Source organism: Ahaetulla prasina, chromosome 4, assembly GCF_028640845.1.
Source record: "Ahaetulla prasina isolate Xishuangbanna chromosome 4, ASM2864084v1, whole genome shotgun sequence".
Lineage (NCBI taxonomy): Eukaryota > Metazoa > Chordata > Lepidosauria > Squamata > Colubridae > Ahaetulla > Ahaetulla prasina.
This window is the reverse complement of record NC_080542.1, coordinates 36,270,962-36,290,097: the sequence shown is the minus strand read 5'-3', so window position 1 is coordinate 36,290,097 and position 19,136 is coordinate 36,270,962. Positions and strand designations below refer to the sequence as shown.

General features: G+C 42.8%; 1 protein-coding gene across 3 annotated transcripts in view; it reads left to right on the top strand.

Moving 5' to 3' along the window:
* Positions 1-510: 510 nt before the first annotated feature.
* Positions 511-19,136, top strand: part of NGFR (nerve growth factor receptor) — an 83,887-nt gene continuing 65,261 nt past the window's right edge. For all 3 annotated transcript variants that reach the window (XR_009155170.1, XM_058183975.1, XM_058183972.1), the window contains exon 1: positions 511-749. Coding sequence is in view for 2 of the 3 variants with exons in the window: in XM_058183975.1 (XP_058039958.1) it covers positions 702-749 (48 nt within the window). In the remaining variant the exon portion in view is untranslated. The remainder of the gene's footprint in view (positions 750-19,136) is intronic.

The window sequence follows — 19,136 nt, the reverse complement described above, 5'->3', positions numbered from 1 at the left end:
TTATTTTTAATCAGATTTTGCAGAGCAAGAGGGAGGGAGGGAGGGGGAGAGGGAGAGAGAGAGAGAGAGAGAGAGAGGGAGAGAGAGAGAGGGAGAGAGAGAGAGAGAGAGAAAGAAAGAAAGAAAGAAAGAAGTAAGTCAAAAAAGCAGCAAGAACCCAAAAGTTGCAAAGGCTTCTAGTCCTTGGGCTCCGCCTCTGTGTTTTCATTCCCTGGTGGACTCCTAGAAGTTATTTAAAATAGTTTCTTCACCACTGAGGATTTTAACATCTTTCCTCAACATCTTTTCTCAACTTTCAGGAGAATATTTTTTTTAAAAAAAGTTTTATGGATGAGAAAGATGTAATGAACCAAGTGATTTTCTTTGATATGCTCTTCCCGGGGGCCTGAAAGAAGGAGGGGTTGTCTTGTCTTGGTTATTTGTGCGCTCCTTAAACCACCCAACCAGTGGGAGGAGAACATCGATCGTTTTAATACTAATTTAAAAAAAGGGGGCCGAGCTTACCAGTTACAGAAGGCAGGTGCTGTCCAACTCCCTCAGTTACTAGAGCTGCCTCCGTCTCCACCGACGCTCTTCTTCCCTCTCTCCCGCGCCCATCCTGAGACTCCCCTTGGGAAGGGAATGTTTAAGAAGCCTCCTGCCTCCCCTCATCTCCCGACTTGCATCTTCCTTTCCTGCGCCCTGTTTTACTTCAGACGATCATGCAGAAGACGCCGATCTTGCTATGGGGCTTGCTGCTGCTTTCCGGGGTGAGTGGTCGGTGCTAGTAGGGAAGCGGCCGGGGACCGGCGGAGCGGGACAAGCTGGGAGGCATTAGGGAACGGGTAGGAGAATGGAGAGCACGCATCCCCCACTCTTCCGCGTCAGGCGCCGCTCCAGCGCAGAGAGGACAAAATTGGGATGGGGGCAAGTTCGCGGCTTTTTTCTTTTTTCCGGAGTGGATGGGTGGGTGGGGAAGGCGAGGAAAACCTGGACCGGTAAGTATCGGGGTGTTGTCTAAGATGATTTGGGATGGAAGAGGGTGTTTAGGGCGCAGAAAAAGGGAGTCACTGCTGTCCACAGGGTGGCAAGTGAACCCCGTGAGCCTCGCCGCTCAGGCGTGGGAAGGTTGGGATGCGCTCGCGTACGTCACGTGTGAACCTTCGCGAGAGCAGAAGGTATCGGTCGAGGCATCAGCCTGGCAAGGGGAGAAGGGGTGGTTGGAGTGAACTTTTGATGTGCTCCGGTCCGATATAATGATGACACGGTAACACGGCGGGGTTGTAATACTGAATAACAAATACAAACTGTGCAGACTGTAGACCGAGTGGGTAATTCTTAGAGCGCCGGAGCCCTCGCTCTCGCCCTCTCCGGCTACCACACCTTACTTCTCACAGTTGGGATTCCCCCAGAACAGAAATCCATCCGGCAGAGGAAGGCGTGAAGAAAAGAATCTGGGGACGGAGATTAGAGTCTTGAGTGCGGGCGGGATGTGGAAAAAGGCTTCCCTGGTCCCGAAAGCGGGTGTGGCGCTTCTGCGAGTGGGTTCCCGGAGAACAATATTTCTTCCCATCCAGCTCCTTTCTTTGTGGCGGCTCAGCGGAAAGGGGTGGAAGCGCGCGGGCTGGCAGCGAAAGAGCTGATATGGAAGTCTGAGACTTCATTTCACTTTCCTTCTTCCGAATTCTCAGAAGAGTAAAGAAATAGGGGGTAAATAAAGGAGATATATTTTCAGGAGGAGGAACATTTTCACATTTGGCTTCAGAAATGATTGGTTGCTTACTCTCCGTGCAGAGTAAGCATTTTAGCACTTTAGCTTATTCTATTGCAGGAGAACGGGATGCGGATGGATGAAGGGGCGGGTATCCAGATCAGCACAAAGTAATTCAACAGCAAAACTTCAAAAGGCTACCAAATTCCCACTGACTTTTCCTCCCAGAAAGCGTGGGTGGGGAGAGGAGGGTCATCTTCGTTTCACATTTCTTCTGGGAAGGAAATTAGGCTGAAAGACAAAGATTCGTTGAAGGATGTTGGCTCTTTTTAAGTGCTAATAGAACCTGGGGGACACATTTTTATACTGAAAATGAGCTCCTGGAGAAGGATTTAAAACTTGTCCTTCACAATTATTTTTTTAATGGCTAACTTTCTCTCTCCCTAGATATTTAGTCCCAGGAATAAATATTTCCGTCCAAGAAATAACAGCTTTGATTCTATGGATATGTAATTTTATATTATAACTTTGAAAATCAGGCTAGAAAAGGCACCAAGCCCCTTTGACTTTGCAGCAGAAGATTCATTTGAGGTGGTCTTCAGTTGGAAAACCACTGAGCATGCAAAGAGGGCATAAAAAAAAGGTTCTTATTTATCCTTTAATCATTTGCTCAAGGGGAAGTCCTTTGAGTGAAAGCCTTCTAGATATCAATACACCCCCAAGTACTTTGCAGATTCAGTGAAAAAAATAATTGGGAATTCTACCAAAGAATTCTACCAAAGAACCTTCTAATGTTTGACAGCAGGGAGAGAGAAGGTGGAAAGGTTTCACGGCATGGACATGGGGAACAAGAGATACATATAATGGAATCTAGTGAGTTGTGTTTAGGTCCTGTAATTGAAAGCATAGGTGGGCAAGGATTATGCATGGATCTATAGAAAAAGTGATGGGCAATGAGGCACTTAGAGAGGACAAGTCATGTCCTCAAGATCACAGGTTCGCCCTGAAGGTCCTCAGACACAGCAGACTTCTACCAGGCTGTAAGGCTGTGTTGATACAATACTTTTAATGTGCCATTCATGAAACACATCAAAGCAGAAATGTTCTGGGTTTGTCAAGCATGCTTATCTGCAAAACAACTCCAGGTTCAAACTAACTAAGCTTTACCTGATTTGCAAGTGCTAGGCTTTAAGCTCTCATGGCTAACAGAGCGTCCAAGCACAACTTGTCTGAAGTTATCCTCAAAAGGGAAAAGTGTTATGAGCATTGTAGTAAACCCAGTGTTTAAACTGTAGTATATGAGAAGTGGATGGCAAGAGAGGTGGAGAGCCTCAGGCATATAAGTGAGGAAAGGAGGGTGTGGTTTCTCAGCCCTAGCAACCCAGTGCATCTCTTCTACCTGTTTCCTCAGGCAATTTCCAACAGAGGAGTATTTTTCTTTCAGTGCTGAGCATAATCTTTGAAGGTGCCCTTCTGCCTGTTTGTGAATGTGAATGGGGAGGGGGAAAAGTGGGGGAAGAGCTCTTCCGTAACTGGGATTGCAACATCAGCCCCACAAGACTCCAGAATCAGTGCCATGCTGTCATGCTGTTTTGTTTTCTTTTAGTCAGCAGAAGACTTCCTTCCTTCCTCCCTCCCTCCCTCCCTCCCTCCCTCCCTCCCTTTCCTTCCCACCCTCCCTCCCTCCTTCTCTCCCTCTTTCCCTCATTCCTTCTCTCCCTCCCTCTTTCCTCCCTCCCTCCCTTCTTTCCTTCTTTCTTTCCTCCCTTCCTCCCTTCCTTCTTTCCTCCCTTCCTCCCTTCCTCCCTTCCTTCCTTCCTCCCTCCCCCCCCCCCCCCCCTTCCCTCCCCCCCTCCCCCCCCCCCTCTCTCCCTCTTTCCCTCATTCCTTCTCTCCCTCCCTCTTTCCTCCCTCCCTCCCTTCTTTCCTTCTTTCTTTCCTCCCTTCCTCCCCTCCCTCTTTCCTCCCTTCCTCCCTTCCTCCCTCCCTCCCTCCCTCCCTCCCTTTCCTTCCCACCCTCCCTCCCTCCTTCTCTCCCTCTTTCCCTCATTCCTTCTCTCCCTCCCTCTTTCCTCCCTCCCTCCCTTCTTTCCTTCTTTCTTTCCTCCCTTCCTCCCTTCCTTCTTTCCTCCCTTCCTCCCTTCCTTTCCTTCCCACCCTCTTTCTCTCTCTCTCTTTCCCTCATTCCTTCTCTCCCTCCCTTTCCTCCCTCCCTCTCTTCTTCCTCCTCCTCCCTTCCTTCCTCCCTCCCTCCCTTCTTTATTCCAAAAGCACCTTCAATTCTTATTTGTGGAACAGCTAATCTTCTTTATAAGTAGAAGAAAATAAAATGTGCCTTATTTGGAGGGACAGTGGAAATTAAAGAGAACACTCTAGTGGGGTAAATTGGAAATTAACCCAACCCCCCCCCCCCCGGAGTAGTGAGTATATTCTCAAATCTAGCAGGGCTTCTGTATAGCAGAGTCAATAAAATGTGTGTCCGCTTAGGGATGGTCCTGCAATTAGAAGGATGAGTCGGCTGCCGAAGGGCAAGGAGTGGTAGTAGAGGATTGAAGGCACAGCTGTTTGTGCTGCAATCATTTCCCTCAACTTGGTAAACCAGCTGGCTGTTTTTAGGTGTCATGGAAGATGCTATCCCATTGCCAATCCCAAATAAGATTTGACTGCGAAACCAATTGGTTCTTGATGTGGAAAGGAGGAGTGCTCTGTAGGCTTGCAATGATGCCCAAAAGACTGAGAGAAGAGAGAAAGAGAGAGTCAGAGAAAGAGGGTTAGAAAACAAAAAGCAAATGTTCTAAGACTGCAAACACTCCAAGCATCAAAAATACAGACCAAGCAATTCAATTAAAATGTTCCAAAACATGTTTATTCCTAAGTTTGATGAAGCGAAGAGAAATCTGATGTGCATCGTTTCCAGAAAACGCCTTCTGCCAGAGGGGGCTTGGGTGTTATTGTGTTGCTAAAAAGAGGAACAGAAAAACTGAGTAGTAATTATTAGGTCATCTGGCTTTTCAAAGGGGCAAGGAGGCCTCAGTGTTATTCAAGCAGGCCACTGCTTGAGAGTTACTGTGCATTGTTCTCTGAACAGAAACTGGGTGGGGCAGAGGGTGTAGCATATATAAGGTTCCGTTGAAGAGATGTTATAACCTGGTGAAGATGGAAGAACAAGATGGGAAAGAAATCGGTTACTTCCATGGAATGGGTGGAACCTACCTCAGACACCCATGAAGCTGTGAAAAAGACCATACATAATTCAGTGGTTCATGTTATAATTCATAATTGGTTCATAATTCATGTTTTGCATTTAAAAGATCTCAGATTTAATGCCTGGCTTGAATGCTGAGTTAGCAGAGGATATGAAACCTTCTGGTCTGCGATCCTGCAGGGCTAAATCTTATTAGGATAGGTCAGAGATTAAAAACATTGGCTGGCTGGTCCCCTTGTATTTTGTGACAGAAAACACGCTCAAAGTGAAACTTACATTTTTGGCTTTACTTTTTTAAAAATTAATTTTTGTTGAATATTTTACCAAAACAATACACATTTAAAGAAAAAGAAAAGTAATAGATAAAGAAAAATACAGAAAAGGAGAAAAAAGGTATAAAGGAGCAACTTCTGATCTTTTTTACAGCAATGATATATGCATTTATATTTATCCTCTCTCTAAGATTGTATCATGGCACCTTTCTTTCTGTGTTCTACTCTTTGTTATTCTCAAATCCATAAATCACAAGTTTACTTTTTTTCTAGTTTCACAATGAGTTCACAAAAAGTCCACAATGAGTTTCTGGTCACTAAAAATAGTGGTTTTTGTCTTTTTCCTAATTAAACAAGTCAATTTTGCCATCTCTATGAATTCTGTCATTTTTACCAACCATTCCTCTGTTGTGGGTACTTCAGAGTTTTTCAATCTTTGTGCATATAATAAATTTGCTGCAGTTACCATGTGCAAAAACAATTTTTCATAAGTCTTTTCTAGTTGTCTGACCATCTGTCCAGTAGTCCCAGCAAAAAAGTTATAAGATTTGGGTCTGCCCAAAGCTGTGACACACCTTTTCACTTTGCATAATTACCCTATTTTTTGATGCCCTGAACCTCCTAAAAATATGCTAGGGTGGCCACCAGAATGCAGACCTAACTAAGATCAAAACTAAAAGGGAACTGTATTGGCCATATGAAAGAAAATTTAAAATACCCATTAGAAAATCATATAGTATATTTATTAAATCAATACAAACATCATTCATTGTAAACAATTAAGTCTTATTTTTGTGTCCTCTGAATTAAACTAATAAACAGTCAACGTTAGAATCTGCACCAGGTCTTGCCATCCACTGGAATAAGGAGCAAATCTTTCTGAGGAAGCATTTTATAAGAGCATCAATATTCCACATATCTAAAGAGATTGCTATCTGGTTAGTTGGAATCTTCTAGGGCTATAGATGAGATTGGAAAGCTGAAAAATGGTTTTGAAAGAAAGAAGTGGCAAACCACTTCCATGCCAAGAATGTATATGCCAATGTATAGTTTCTAGAAACCAAGCACTGCTTGAAGACAGTTTCCCTTTATAATGTATAACAAGTCTGACTATAAAATCTATCTGGTCTGCTACAATCAATTTAACCTCTGCCCTCCTACCATTACCTTAACCTATATATAAACTGTGTTTCAAGTACTCCAACAGGTGATTTGTCCAACCTGCTCTTATTGATTTTGAGAGAGCTCCCTGTGCATTTGCAAATAAAAAGATGAGGGCACTGTTTTGTATAAAATTTACATATTCTAATTTTATATTTAGCTACAAAATAATTTAGAAGTATAAATTATATCTACAGTTTGACTACACAAGCAATGTATCTTGCTGAAGTAGGAAAGGCCATTAGTAGATGTCAGATGGAGGGCTAGATCCAAAGGGCCATATGAAAGAAAGTTGAAAAGCTGAATAGAAAGTCATGCAGTATATTTATTAAGCCAACACAGAGGTCATTTTTTAAAAATAACAATAGACTAGACTAGAATTCATTATTGGCCAAGTTTGATTGGACACACAAGGAATTTGTCTCCAGTGCAGAAAGTCTCAGTGTACATACAAGCAACAAGTGATAAATCATGATCATAAACATACAGCAATAGCACTTAGACTTATATACTGCTTCATAGTACTTTAAAGCCCTCCAAGTGGTTTACATATTAGTTTACATATTGTCCCAACAATCTGGGTCCCCATTTTACTGATCTCAGAAAGATGGAAGGCTAAATCCAACCTTGAACTGGTGAGAATAAAACTGCTGACAGTTGGCAGATTTAGTCTGCAACACTGCATTCTAATACTGCACCACCACAGCTCCCGTTAAATGCCTGTTCTCCGGGAACTAACCATCTAGATGGTATTTTAAAGTCCATTTTAAGATCACTTTTAAAATGGCCTGCAGGTTGAAGTATTCTTAGAATAGAACATACTCATAAATGGAAGGCAGTCCTTTGGTAGCACCTTATGTGTCCTATATCTAGGACTCATAGGCTCTTTGCTTTCAAGATCTTTGCCTATAGTTTAAGCCAGGTTGTTTTCTTACTCAAGTGCTGAGGATCAAGCCTGTGAGTTTTTGCATGCAAGCCCCAAACCTTTGCTGCCACATGGTCTCATCCCCTCCTTGTCCTCTCAAAGGCTATGAAATAGGTTAGCCTGGGATCAGTGAGTTCTGTAGCTGAATGACAAGTTCTCCTCAACCTTAGTTCTGATAATCCAGCCTTTCCCAACCTGGCCCTGTCCAGATGCTCTTTGAGAATTTTGCAAGGTATTAGATAATCCAAAACAATTTGGGAAAAAGATCTTTCTTTTAAACTATGTTACACACTGGCTCTCATTAGAGTAACTGTCTGGTGCCTACTTGCTCTCACTTTTACATGGTGGGATTGCCAACTTTGATAATGTGATGTTGCATCCATCCCCCAAAAGAAACAGCTCACAGAGATCCTGGATTAATTGATGGCACCTTGGAGGCTCATTGATTAAGTGTGCCAAGAAGAGCTTATTTCACTGTGTCAGGCACTGAATAGGTTTTGTATAATTTTCAGGACCTACAGTCATTGGATGGAGAAAGAACCAAAGTAATAGGAATTTAGACTTACTACTTACACTCTTAGAGCTGCCTAACATAATTTAAAACATTCTCCAGGGCAAAGAAGTGAAAAAAAATAACAATAACAAATTGCTATGGTGGGATCAATTTGGGCAAGGAAAAGGATTGTGATCAAAACAGGGACCCCCTATCATCCCTCAAAGTACTTATTATAGCTGTCCGAGTGCATTTTTGTGGTGTGAATACAGTGACCGGGAAACCAGAAAGATGTACCCCTCCTCCAGATAAACAAAAGATAAAGAATCAATAAAGCTTGCTCTGCCATTAAGAATTTGGAAGAAGATGGAAGATCACAGCAGCTGTAATATTTCAACAAATTGTCTTTAAAGAATCAATAAACAATAAATTGACCTACAAGGCTTTACTGGCTTGCAAATCTACTTTAAGGTGAGTAGGAGGAGAAGTTAAAATGAGAGATAGAGACAAATGCTTTTCCAAATTCTCCGCCATATTTGCTGGCAAAGAAATTGACTGAATGAATTTCTCCAAAGAATAGAGGAAATTTTCCAACTATTTCTCAAGCCACCATATTTCCCATTAGTGGCAGGAGTACTGCTAGTGAAGTAGCCTCATGGGGCATTGCTTTGTATAGTATATGTGTATATGTGTGTATATGATTTAATAGAATCAGAGAGGCTGTGCACATCTGGAGAGATGGGTTCACAATGAAATACAAAATATTCATATACATCCTTTGGCTATCTTGTCACTCAGCAAATTTAACATTACACCCTACCCATAAGGATGTCTTTGGAATTCTTTTGTCCTTTGAAATAACTGCTGTGGCAAAATTCTCTTTCATCAATTTGAATGGGAATGTAAAATTTCTCCATGTGGCATTCATTAAATTCCCCCTCTATAAAACAGCTCAAATAGCTTTTGTTTATGCTTATTAACTCACAGAGCACATTTAATAATTTGCTCTTGTGGTATATTTTCACAGGATAAATTTCAAGCAAGCAAGCTCATGCTTGAATCCATAAGAGAATTGAGGATGAAAGAGGAAGTCCTATAATAAATTAGTATTATAGGTAGGACTTTTTTCATTGCCCGAGAAACTGAACGGGGCAAATTATTATACTGCTTATTTCAAATGAGTCATCACGAGACCAGATTTATGAGTAAGGAATATATTTGGTATTTGTAGGGCATATATGAATGGTAACATCAAAACAACATAAGTGTATCATATAAATTGAAGTAACTCCTCTACATAGTTTGGTTTATATGCATACTGTCCATGTGTCTTGCATGGTCCCACCAATAAGTCTAAACCTGAATTTTCAGGTTGTTTGTAATCTGTGAACTGTAACTCCTATGCATTAGCTTCCAATTACACAAGTATCACATTATTTCAGTATTCAGTGCCCATTTTTTTCTGAATGTGTAAAGATCAAGGAGTTTTATTTCTGTCTTCTTGCCACTAAAAGTATTTTAATATTTTAAATATTGTATATTGTATTTTAATATTGGCTGTACACCGCCCTGAGTCCTTCGGGAGATGATGCGGTATATAAATGTAATTATAAATAAATAAATAAATAAATAAATAAATAAATAAAAATAATATTCAAAACAATTAATATTCTAGTAAGAAAATGCATACAAAATGCAGCACTAAGAACAAATCAACAAAAAAGCAATAGCAGTTAGCACTTAAACTTATATAATACTCCACAGTGATTTACAGTAGTCTCTGAGTGGTTTACACATGTCAGCATATTGCCCCTAACAACCTGGGTCCTCATTTTACTGACCATGGAAGGATAGAAGGCTGAGTGAACCTTCAGCTGCTCAGGATCAAATTCCTGGCTATGAGCAGAGTTAGCCTGCAATACTGCATTTTAACCAGTCGCTTTCATGACAACGATATTTGTGTTAAATTTATATTTACCAACAAATTTACCCCTCTTTATTTCTTTGTCAATAAATATAAATTTAACATTTCAATTAAACATTAACACCAATGTAACTCTAAAGAAAAAAGCCTACTAAAAAGTTATTTTCCTACTGATGGAAAAGACTACTGTGGTATGGAGCTCTCTGGCTTTGGGTCTCAGTGCTTTGGTTGGAGAAGGATCAGAGGAATATACTTATTCTAAAGATCTGCAGATCCAGACAGGTTTATATGGGACAATGTGATCTACCTTCCAGAAGAATTGTTCCTCTTCTAGGTGTACCTTGGACGGTGTACCAGTCTATTATAAATACAAAATAAAACAAAATATTAGAAACAGAAGCATAGGACAAAAAACTGCATAACAACCATTAATCATAACAATAAATGAAAAACATAACATCTATAAAACTAGGAGCAAAACCACTTCTGCGACTCCAAAATGGTTTCATTGTCATTTCCACTTTACCCTTATTTAAATATTTTTATTATCTAAGGATTGCACTTATATTTTTATACATACTAATGCATCTGATAAGACCTGCCGAGAAGGATATTTCTGAAAATGAATGTTATCATTGGGAAAAAGAAAAAAAACCTCTGCTTCCTGCAGTTATTTGACTTTTCTTTAGGTGGGGGAACCTGGAAAAGGCCTCAGAGATAAAAGTAGGAGCTGCTTCTTCAAGTAAGCAGGTAATATTACAAATATCATATGGCCTCAGTGTTTACTCCTATGGAGTGGTTTATCATATCATTTCTTCATCACAAAATAAATCTTTTCGTTTTCTTCAAAAATCATAAAATTGAATTGTTCTGTAATTTAACAGTTTTTGAAATAATACATTTTTAGAGGTAATTACTCAAAATTGAATTGTTCTGTAATGTAACAATTTTTGAAATAATGCCCTTTCAGAGGCAACTACTCAATGAAGGATCCACAGTGAAGAAACAAAGACACCTTCATTAACCAGTTAGCCTCTACATACAGGTAATCCTTGCTTAGTGACTGCTTTATTAAAGGCATTTTATTAAAAGACAAAAGCTTCTATGAACTGAGTTCACTTTGCCAAATGCATACAGTGGCTTGATTGATACAGAGCTACAAACTGGTTAACTGGAAAAAGGTACATCCAGATATCTTCTAGTGTTTAGGACTGTATCCTTTGTTTATAAATTTAGATTCCAGTCCAACCCATTCACCATCCTTCACATTTAGCTCAAGTATCTTGCTGCTGGCTAGTTTATTCAGTGATAAAAGGTACTCTGTTGTCACCAAGTGTAGTAGAAGGTTGATGTTAAGAAGTATGTGCGGAATGCCCTGTCTTATTGAATAAACCGTCTTCAAAATTGACAGAGCAAACAAGTTACAAAGTTTTATTCCTGCAATCTCAACAACAAACAATGCTGCTGATATCAGTCAAATCAACAAAAATAAAATAAAGTTTACCTCATATGAAGTAAATCTCAGTTCCTTCCTTTAAGCAACCTGGGTTCTCCAGAGCCTAGCACCAGAGATGGGCTTCAGCAGGTTCTGACCAGTTCTGGAGAACCGGTAGTGGAAATTTTGAGTAGTTTGGAGAACCGGTAGTAAAAATTCTGACTGATCCCATCTATTCTCTGCCTCTCAAGCCCCAGCTGATCAGGAGGAAATGGGGATTTTGCAGTAACCTTCCCCTGGATTGGGGAGGGAATGGAGATTTTACAGTATCCTTCCACTGGAGTGGAGTGGGAATGGAGATTTTACAGTATCCTTCCCCTGCCACACCCACCAAGCCATGCCATGCCCACCAAGCCACACCCACAGAACCAGTAGTAAAAAAATTTGAAACTCACCACTGCCTAGTACCGCTAATCAGTATGGTGATTATGTGTACTGTAGTGTAGTGTAGTGTATAGTGACGAAGGATGGGATTTTTAGGCCAAAGTCATTTGTCGGAATACCCAGTGTCTCTTTTTCCATTCATAAACCGAGAACATTTCTAAGTCAAAATAAAGTAGTTTGGAAATTTCCTTGTATTCCACTGCATACACATACAAACAAAGCATGAATCCAACTTAAAAGCAATTAAAGGGTTTTCAAATGTTTTATTCTTCCGACTTCCTTTTGTTCCACCTGTCAGAATGTTTTATGAGGCTAATACCTATGTCAACAAGAGCCATGTTAATAGTAAACACATTTGGATGAATCTAATGAAGAACATGTGCCCTTACCCAAGAACATCAATCTGGGGCAGAAAAGGAGTACATTCTGGTGTTTCTGGAAAACACAGAAGGTGAAGCTTAATGCAAGATGCCAGATTCAACTTCTCCTCCTCCTCATTACTATTATTTTTTTTTAAAAAATGAACATGGAAATTAAATTTTCCACATCACTGAAAATGTGGATATTCATTTTTGAATGTGTAATGCTTGGGGTAGTCTTGGCATTAACACAGTCAGCTATGCTTCTAGAATTTAACTAGCAGGAAATATGCAGGAGCCTTTTTTTCAGTGGAAGAAAACAATTCTGAAAAAAATGTGGAAACAGTAGTATGTGTTTACTTGTTATTAAAAAATCCAATAACTGGCCTTTTATAACAAAAGATCCTATGGAATAACGTTTTTTAAAAATCCAAATAACTGGCCTTTTAAAACAAAATTTCCCATGGAATCACATTTTTAAAAAATCAATGTACAATTAACTATTAAAGTAGCAAGAGAAATAAACTATAAAGGACTGAATGAGAGATCAAATTTAATCATACAGAGTTGGAATAAAATCAATAGAATGAGTTAATATATAAAAAACCCCACTGAATTCAGAAACCTTTTGCTCAAAATATAAAAACTAAGATTTTCTTCCACAGTGGACCTTCATTATTTTTTGGTTACACTTTGGCTGACATGTTCAAATTGAGGATCTGCCTGTCATTCTTGGTTCAGAGGACCAACATAGATGTCATATCACTTCTAACAGGCTTGAAGTATATTGGCTGGTAAAGTGATTGTTTGCAACTGTTCCTCCATGTTATTCCGTAGGCAACCAGACAAAGGTTTATATTGGGTGATAGTATCTTCTATGACAATGTAAAGTATGGAAAACATGTGGGCAATCTCTGTCCTTCAACTGCAGATGTGTGTAAGTGAAGAGCCGGCAAAGAGCCATTGATAGATTTCATGCAGCAACAGTCTGGCAATCAGGAATATGTGTTTCTTTGATTGTAGGAGGGAGCTTTGCATTTTTTAGACCTTCATAATTTCAATTCAGAATTTAAGCCCTGGAGAGCTCCAATAGACAGTTTTCCTCAATCTGATGCTATCAAATATACTTAGACAGCAATTCCCAGAATTTCCAAACAACAAAAATATTTTTTGGGGTATCAGAGATGCTAGCCAAGAGATACCTGCAACAACTCTGTGTATCGATATTCGAGATGTCAGTTAAAGAAACAATAAATGATAGCTTTGGGGCAGGATTTATTTTCACCAATAACAAAAGATTATATTGTAAGGCAACAGTCTGCCCACATGACAGGAGCTGTGATAGCTATCTACAAGTATCAGCTCCTGTCAGATGAAGCAGGATTTGCTTTCTTGTTCCAGAAAGCAAAATGAGAAGTAATGGGTGGAAAATGTCAAGAAAACAGATTTTACAACGTATTGGGAGAAATTTCCTAAGAGATTTTTAACCACGGAAGATTTTTTTAGCAGAATATTATAACTTCTTCTGCACTTGAATTTAAACAGGGATTAAATGGCAAAGTGACAGTGATCATTGTTGAATTTTGTACTGGAGATTTTCTATTGAACAATGGGATAATAGAACCACATTAATAGAAGAGGCCACTGAAAGATAGATCCAGGTGTGAAATTCACTTACCTTCCCCACTGGTTTGCAAATGTGCTCGCGCGCGCCGTTGGCTGCACATGCTCAAAGCCTTCTGTGCATGCGCAGAGGCTGAAAATGTTGCAAAAGAACAACGTCATGATGTCCATGTGGGTGGGCAGAGCCTCCTGCAGCCGCCGCTACCAGTTCACCCGAGCCGGATAGAACCAGCTAATTTCACCCTGGATAAATCCATTTTCATTTTCAGTATACAAGGTTAACAATACTCAGATCACGACACAAATATTTCTTCAAAGAAAGCATAATTATAACCCTGATATAGCTAAAGAAGGCATATTTTCAGTTGTAGAGTGGGAGAGCTGTATTTCATGAGAAATGTCCTAAGGAAACTTTCTATGTTTTGCCCAGCAATGAATAATGTCAAGGAAGCAAGGAACATACTGCAGTTTGAGAAATTAATTCACTGTCAGTTTCAACACCTACCCCAAAAAAGTAGCTAATTCTGCCACATCTGTAGTTCAAGCCAGATTTATGAGCTTTTCCTGTAGATGAATCTGGCATTTATCATAGTTACTTCCCCAGCTCTGTGCGCACAGAAGTACCTGTAGGTTAAAAAAAAAAAGCTCTTACTACACTGTTCAAAAGAAATTACCAAAATAATTAAGAGAACTGTCTCTGTACTGATTTCCTGCTCTGATTTTATCAATTGTTAGGTTTTATTGGATGTTACTAGGTAATTTGGTCTTTCCTAATAGGGCTGTGTATGTTTCTAAAGTACTGAAACACAACACCTCCCTGATATTCATTAAAACTTTACAACATTTTTTAGGTTTCAGCTCTTGGTGGGGAAGGTAGCAGGTGCTTTAAGAATCACATTAACTTTAATATCAGCTGAAAAATAGTAAGGGTGCTTTAGAATAGAGGTCTCCAACCTTGGTCCCTTTAAGACTTGTGAACTTCAAAGCTGGCTGAGGAACTCTGGGAGTTGAAGTCCACAAGTCTTAAAGGGACCGAGGTTGGAGACCCCTGCTTTAGAAAATAGCAGAAAGTGCTATGTTTATTGTAATGTATCTTTAAGAGTTTTGGAGGGAAAACTGAGCGGGAAAAAAGCACGTTGCTGATTGGATGAAGCCTCTGGCTAAACTGTATATAAAGAGAGGGTTTTCCCAGCCCGAGCCGCTGGGTTCACCATATAGTAAAGAGCTGTTGTCACTATCCTGGTCTCCTGCCTCGTTATTGCCCGAATCTAACACTGGCGACGAAGGTGGGATCTCGAGGCTAGGAGCGCCAGGAAAAAAGCTGAATTCACCAGGAAGACGCGAACCCAGCAAACAAGGGGCGGAAAGCAGCGATGTCCAGCTACACACCGCCAGCGCCATTCGACCCAGCTAAGGAAAAATGGGGGTCATACATGGCTCGTTTCGAGTGTTTCCTCGAGGCGAACGAACTTCAAGGAGTCTCAGACAACAGGAAGCGAGCGTATTTCCTGAGCCACTGCGGTCCAGAGGTTTTCGACACTGCAGAATCGTTGGCGGAGCCAACGCCGGTACAATCGGTGCCGTGGCAGACTCTACAGACCGTATTGAAAGCCCATTATGCACCAACGCCGTCCAAGTATGTGCAATGGTACGAATTCAGGGAGCGTAGGCAGCAAGAGGGCGAGTCCATCAGCGTATACATGGCAGCCCTGAGGAAAGCCACGAACCATTGCGAGTACCGAGACTTGGAAGAGGCATTGCTGGAGCAACTCATTCGTGGGGTCAGGGACATCCGTTTGCGACGGCGGCGGCTGTCCAAAAGCAACTTGACACTGGCAAACGCCTTGGATGAAGCCAGGGCTCATGAGATGTCTACCCAAGCGGCGGAAACCCTACAAAAGCAGGTCGCACCAACGGCTGGTGCGAAATCAACCCCGGTCCACAATGAAGAGGTCCAGGCCGAGTCGGACGGTGAGGAGGAGGAAGGAGTCTTCCACACCGGGAGGCCAGAGAAAGAAGACCGGGGTGACTGCGCGAGTTGTGGAGGGCAACACCAACGACAACAATGCAAATTTAAGGATGCGACTTGTCGGCGGTGCGAAAGGAAGGGGCACATAGCACAGGTCTGTCGAGCACCCCAACCTTCCCGCCAAAAATTCAAACTGACCAACCAGAGCGCGGGAACGGCGAAGCGGCCCGTGATTGGTCAATTCAAAAAAGGCGCGAAGTTGAATCAGACTGCCGTGAGAGTGGGTCACGCAGCAACACGCCTAGAGAAAAAAATCTTTACGAAAACAAAGATTGAGGGGGTGCCGTGCCGATTGGAGGTGGATCATGTCCTGGGACACTCTCGTGAAAGCCTTACCCGCCATCGCAAAGCACAAGCTGAAACCACAGAACTTAAAGGTAAAAGACTACCAAGGGAATCGCATCCCTGTTCGAGGGGTAACGTCCGTCCACGTTGAGTATGGACAATACAAGAAAACTCTGCCCATCACCATAGTCGATGGGACCCTGCCAAGCTTGTTGGGACTGGACTGGTTCCGAGCATTGGGCATGGGAGTGACTGGAATCTTCAGAAACGAAGTCAACCTCAAAGACGCACTCATGAAGGAATTTGGGGACGTTTTCAGAGACTGCCTGGGCAAGTACACGGGGACCCCTATTTCTTTTAACTTAGACCCACAAGTTGCCCCTATTCGTTTAAAGGCTAGGAGGGTCCCGTTCGCCCTAAAGCCCAGGATTGACCGGGAACTGGATAAACTAGTAAACCAGGGAATTCTAGTGCCAGTTGACCATGCTAAGTGGGAGACCCCTATAGTCACCCCAGTCAAACCGGACGGGTCGGTCCGGATTTGCGCTGACTACAAGGCAACGCTTAACAAAGCGTTGCAAAAGAGTGCTTACCCCGTCCCAGTGGTACAGCACTTACTGCACTCAATGGGGCAAGGGCAGGTTTTTGCCAAGCTAGACTTGGCCCAAGCCTATCAACAGCTGCCTGTAGATAGCAGCACAGCCGAAGCGCAGACAATTGTGACTCACAGAGGGGCTTTTAAGTGTACCCGGTTACAGTTTGGGGTTAGTGTGGCTCCAGGGTTATTTCAGAACCTAATGGAGCGGCTATTGCAGGGCCTACCAGGGGTGGTACCATACTTTGACGATGTACTGGTATCCGCTGAGAATCTAGAGGAATTAGGGGTAAGGCTGCGAAAAGTTTTGGGCATTTTCCGGTCTGCCGGTCTCAAAGTTAAACTGAACAAATGCCAGATCGGGGTTGAATCGGTGGAATTCCTGGGCTACCGGATAGACAGGGAAGGGATTCACCCCACTGAAAGCAAGGTACGGGCCATCAGGAAGGCCCCGGTTCCAAAGAACAAAACGGAGTTGCAGGCATTCTTAGGTCTGGTCAATTTCTACGCGGTATTTTTAAGAAATAAGGCAACAATAGCCGAGCCGCTTCATAAATTACTAGCAAAGATGGCTGCATGGTCTTGGGGAAAGGCGGAAGCTAGGGCATTCGAAGGGGTAAAGAATCTCCTATCGAGTGATAGCCTCCTTATCCAATACAATGGCACGCTGCCATTAGTGTTAAGCTGCGATGCATCTCCCTATGGGGTGGGGGCTGTGCTCAGCCACAGGTTGCCAAATGGCACAGAAGCCCCTATAGCATATTACTCCCGAACAATGTCATCGGCTGAAAGGAACTATAGCCAGCTAGATAGGGAAGCCTTGGCTATAGTTTCCGGGGTAAAGAAATTCCATGAATATGTATTTGGTCGTGAATTCGAAATCATCACGGACCATAGACCCTTGCTAGGCCTGTTGGCAGGCGACCACCCAACGCCCGTGGCACTTTCGCCCAGACTGACCGGATGGACTATCTTCCTAGCCGCGTATTCTTACAAATTACTACACCGGCCAGGGAAGGAGTTAGGGCATGCGGACGCCCTGAGCAGATGCCCGTTACCAGAGACTGTCGAAGACCCCACTTCGGGGACACCCGTCCTGCTAATTGACTCTTTGGACTCTGGCCCAGTCACATCCAAGGAGGTGGCTCGGGCTTCTTACAAGGACATTACAATAAGGACTGTAATTGGTTGGGTGCAAAGAGGATGGCCCGCTGCGCTGGGCGAGCGTTTTAAAGAATTTGTGAAAAAACGTGGGGAACTCTCAGCTCAAGGGGGTTGCCTGCTATGGGGGGATCGAGTGGTGATCCCGGAGAAATTGAGGAAAAAGGTATTGGAGCTCCTTCACGAAGGCCACCCAGGGATCGTGAGAATGAAGGGTCTAGCGAGAAGCTATGTGTGGTGGCCCTTAATGGACACGGAAATTGCTGAAAGGGTAGGGAAATGCCAGGCCTGCCAGGAGTCCAGACCGCTACCCCCAACGGCCCCGATTCGAGAATGGGAGAGACCCCAGGGCCCTTGGTCTAGGATTCATATCGATTTTGCCGGCCCCTTCCACGGCCAAACCTTTCTGGTAGTAGTCGATGCCTACTCCAAATGGCTGGAAATCATTCTCATGAGATCCATGACAGCCGAGGCCGTGATTTCAGTCCTACGGCACCTATTTGTAACCCACGGGTTGCCCGACACTTTAGTCTCCGATAACGGCCCGCAATTCACAGCAACCCAGTTTGAGGGGTACTTGGCAGAGGAGGGCATCCGGCATGTCCTCTCGGCGCCTTTCCACCCTGCGACGAACGGCCTTGCAGAACGTTTCGTTCGGAGCGCAAAGCATTGTCCAGAATCAGGCCAGGCGATTGGCAAACAAAAATCGATACATTCCTAGCAGTCCAACACAGAACCCCCTGTGTAACAACTGGCCGCAGCCCGGCAGAGCTATTAATGGGTCGGAAGCTTAGGTGCCCACTAGACCGTTTAAACCCAAACTACACACCAGACGGTTACAAAGGGGCACACGGTAAAACAAGAGGGATGGCAGTAGGCGACCTAGTGTGGGCACACAACTACAGCGAGGGCCCGACCTGGTTAGCAGGAAAAATCCTAGAGATAACAGGACCAAAATCATATCTAGTAGAGATAGAGGATGGCCGGGTATGGAAGCGCCACATAGACCAAATAAGGAAACGCATAACCGGTAAATCAGAATCAGACGAAACAGGCCCTGACTATCCAATGTTTGAATCCACAGCTGACTCAAACCCGGGGCAAACGCGGGACTTATCTGAGTTCCAGGAGGTCCAGCGACGCCAACCGGTTCCTCCTGAAGACAGCAGGGACGACTCTGCAAATAATCCAGGGCCGGATGGCCTAGAGGAGGAGCTGAGAGGAACAAACAGTCCCTCCGGTCAGCTCGACTCATTCCCAGAAAATGAATTGCGCAGGTCCGAAAGAGTCAGGAGACGCCCAGTCTACTTGCGTGATTACGTAGAAAAATAAGATGTTAATTCTATGTAAATATTGGTAAAGTGTTTTCTGGGAGGGAAGGAGTGTAATGTATCTTTAAGAGTTTTGGAGGGAAAACTGAGTGGGGAAAAAGCACGTTGCTAATTGGATGAAGCCTCTGGCTAAACTGTATATAAAGAGAGGGTTTTCCCAGCCCGAGCCGCTGGGTTCACCATATAGTAAAGAGCTGTTGTCAC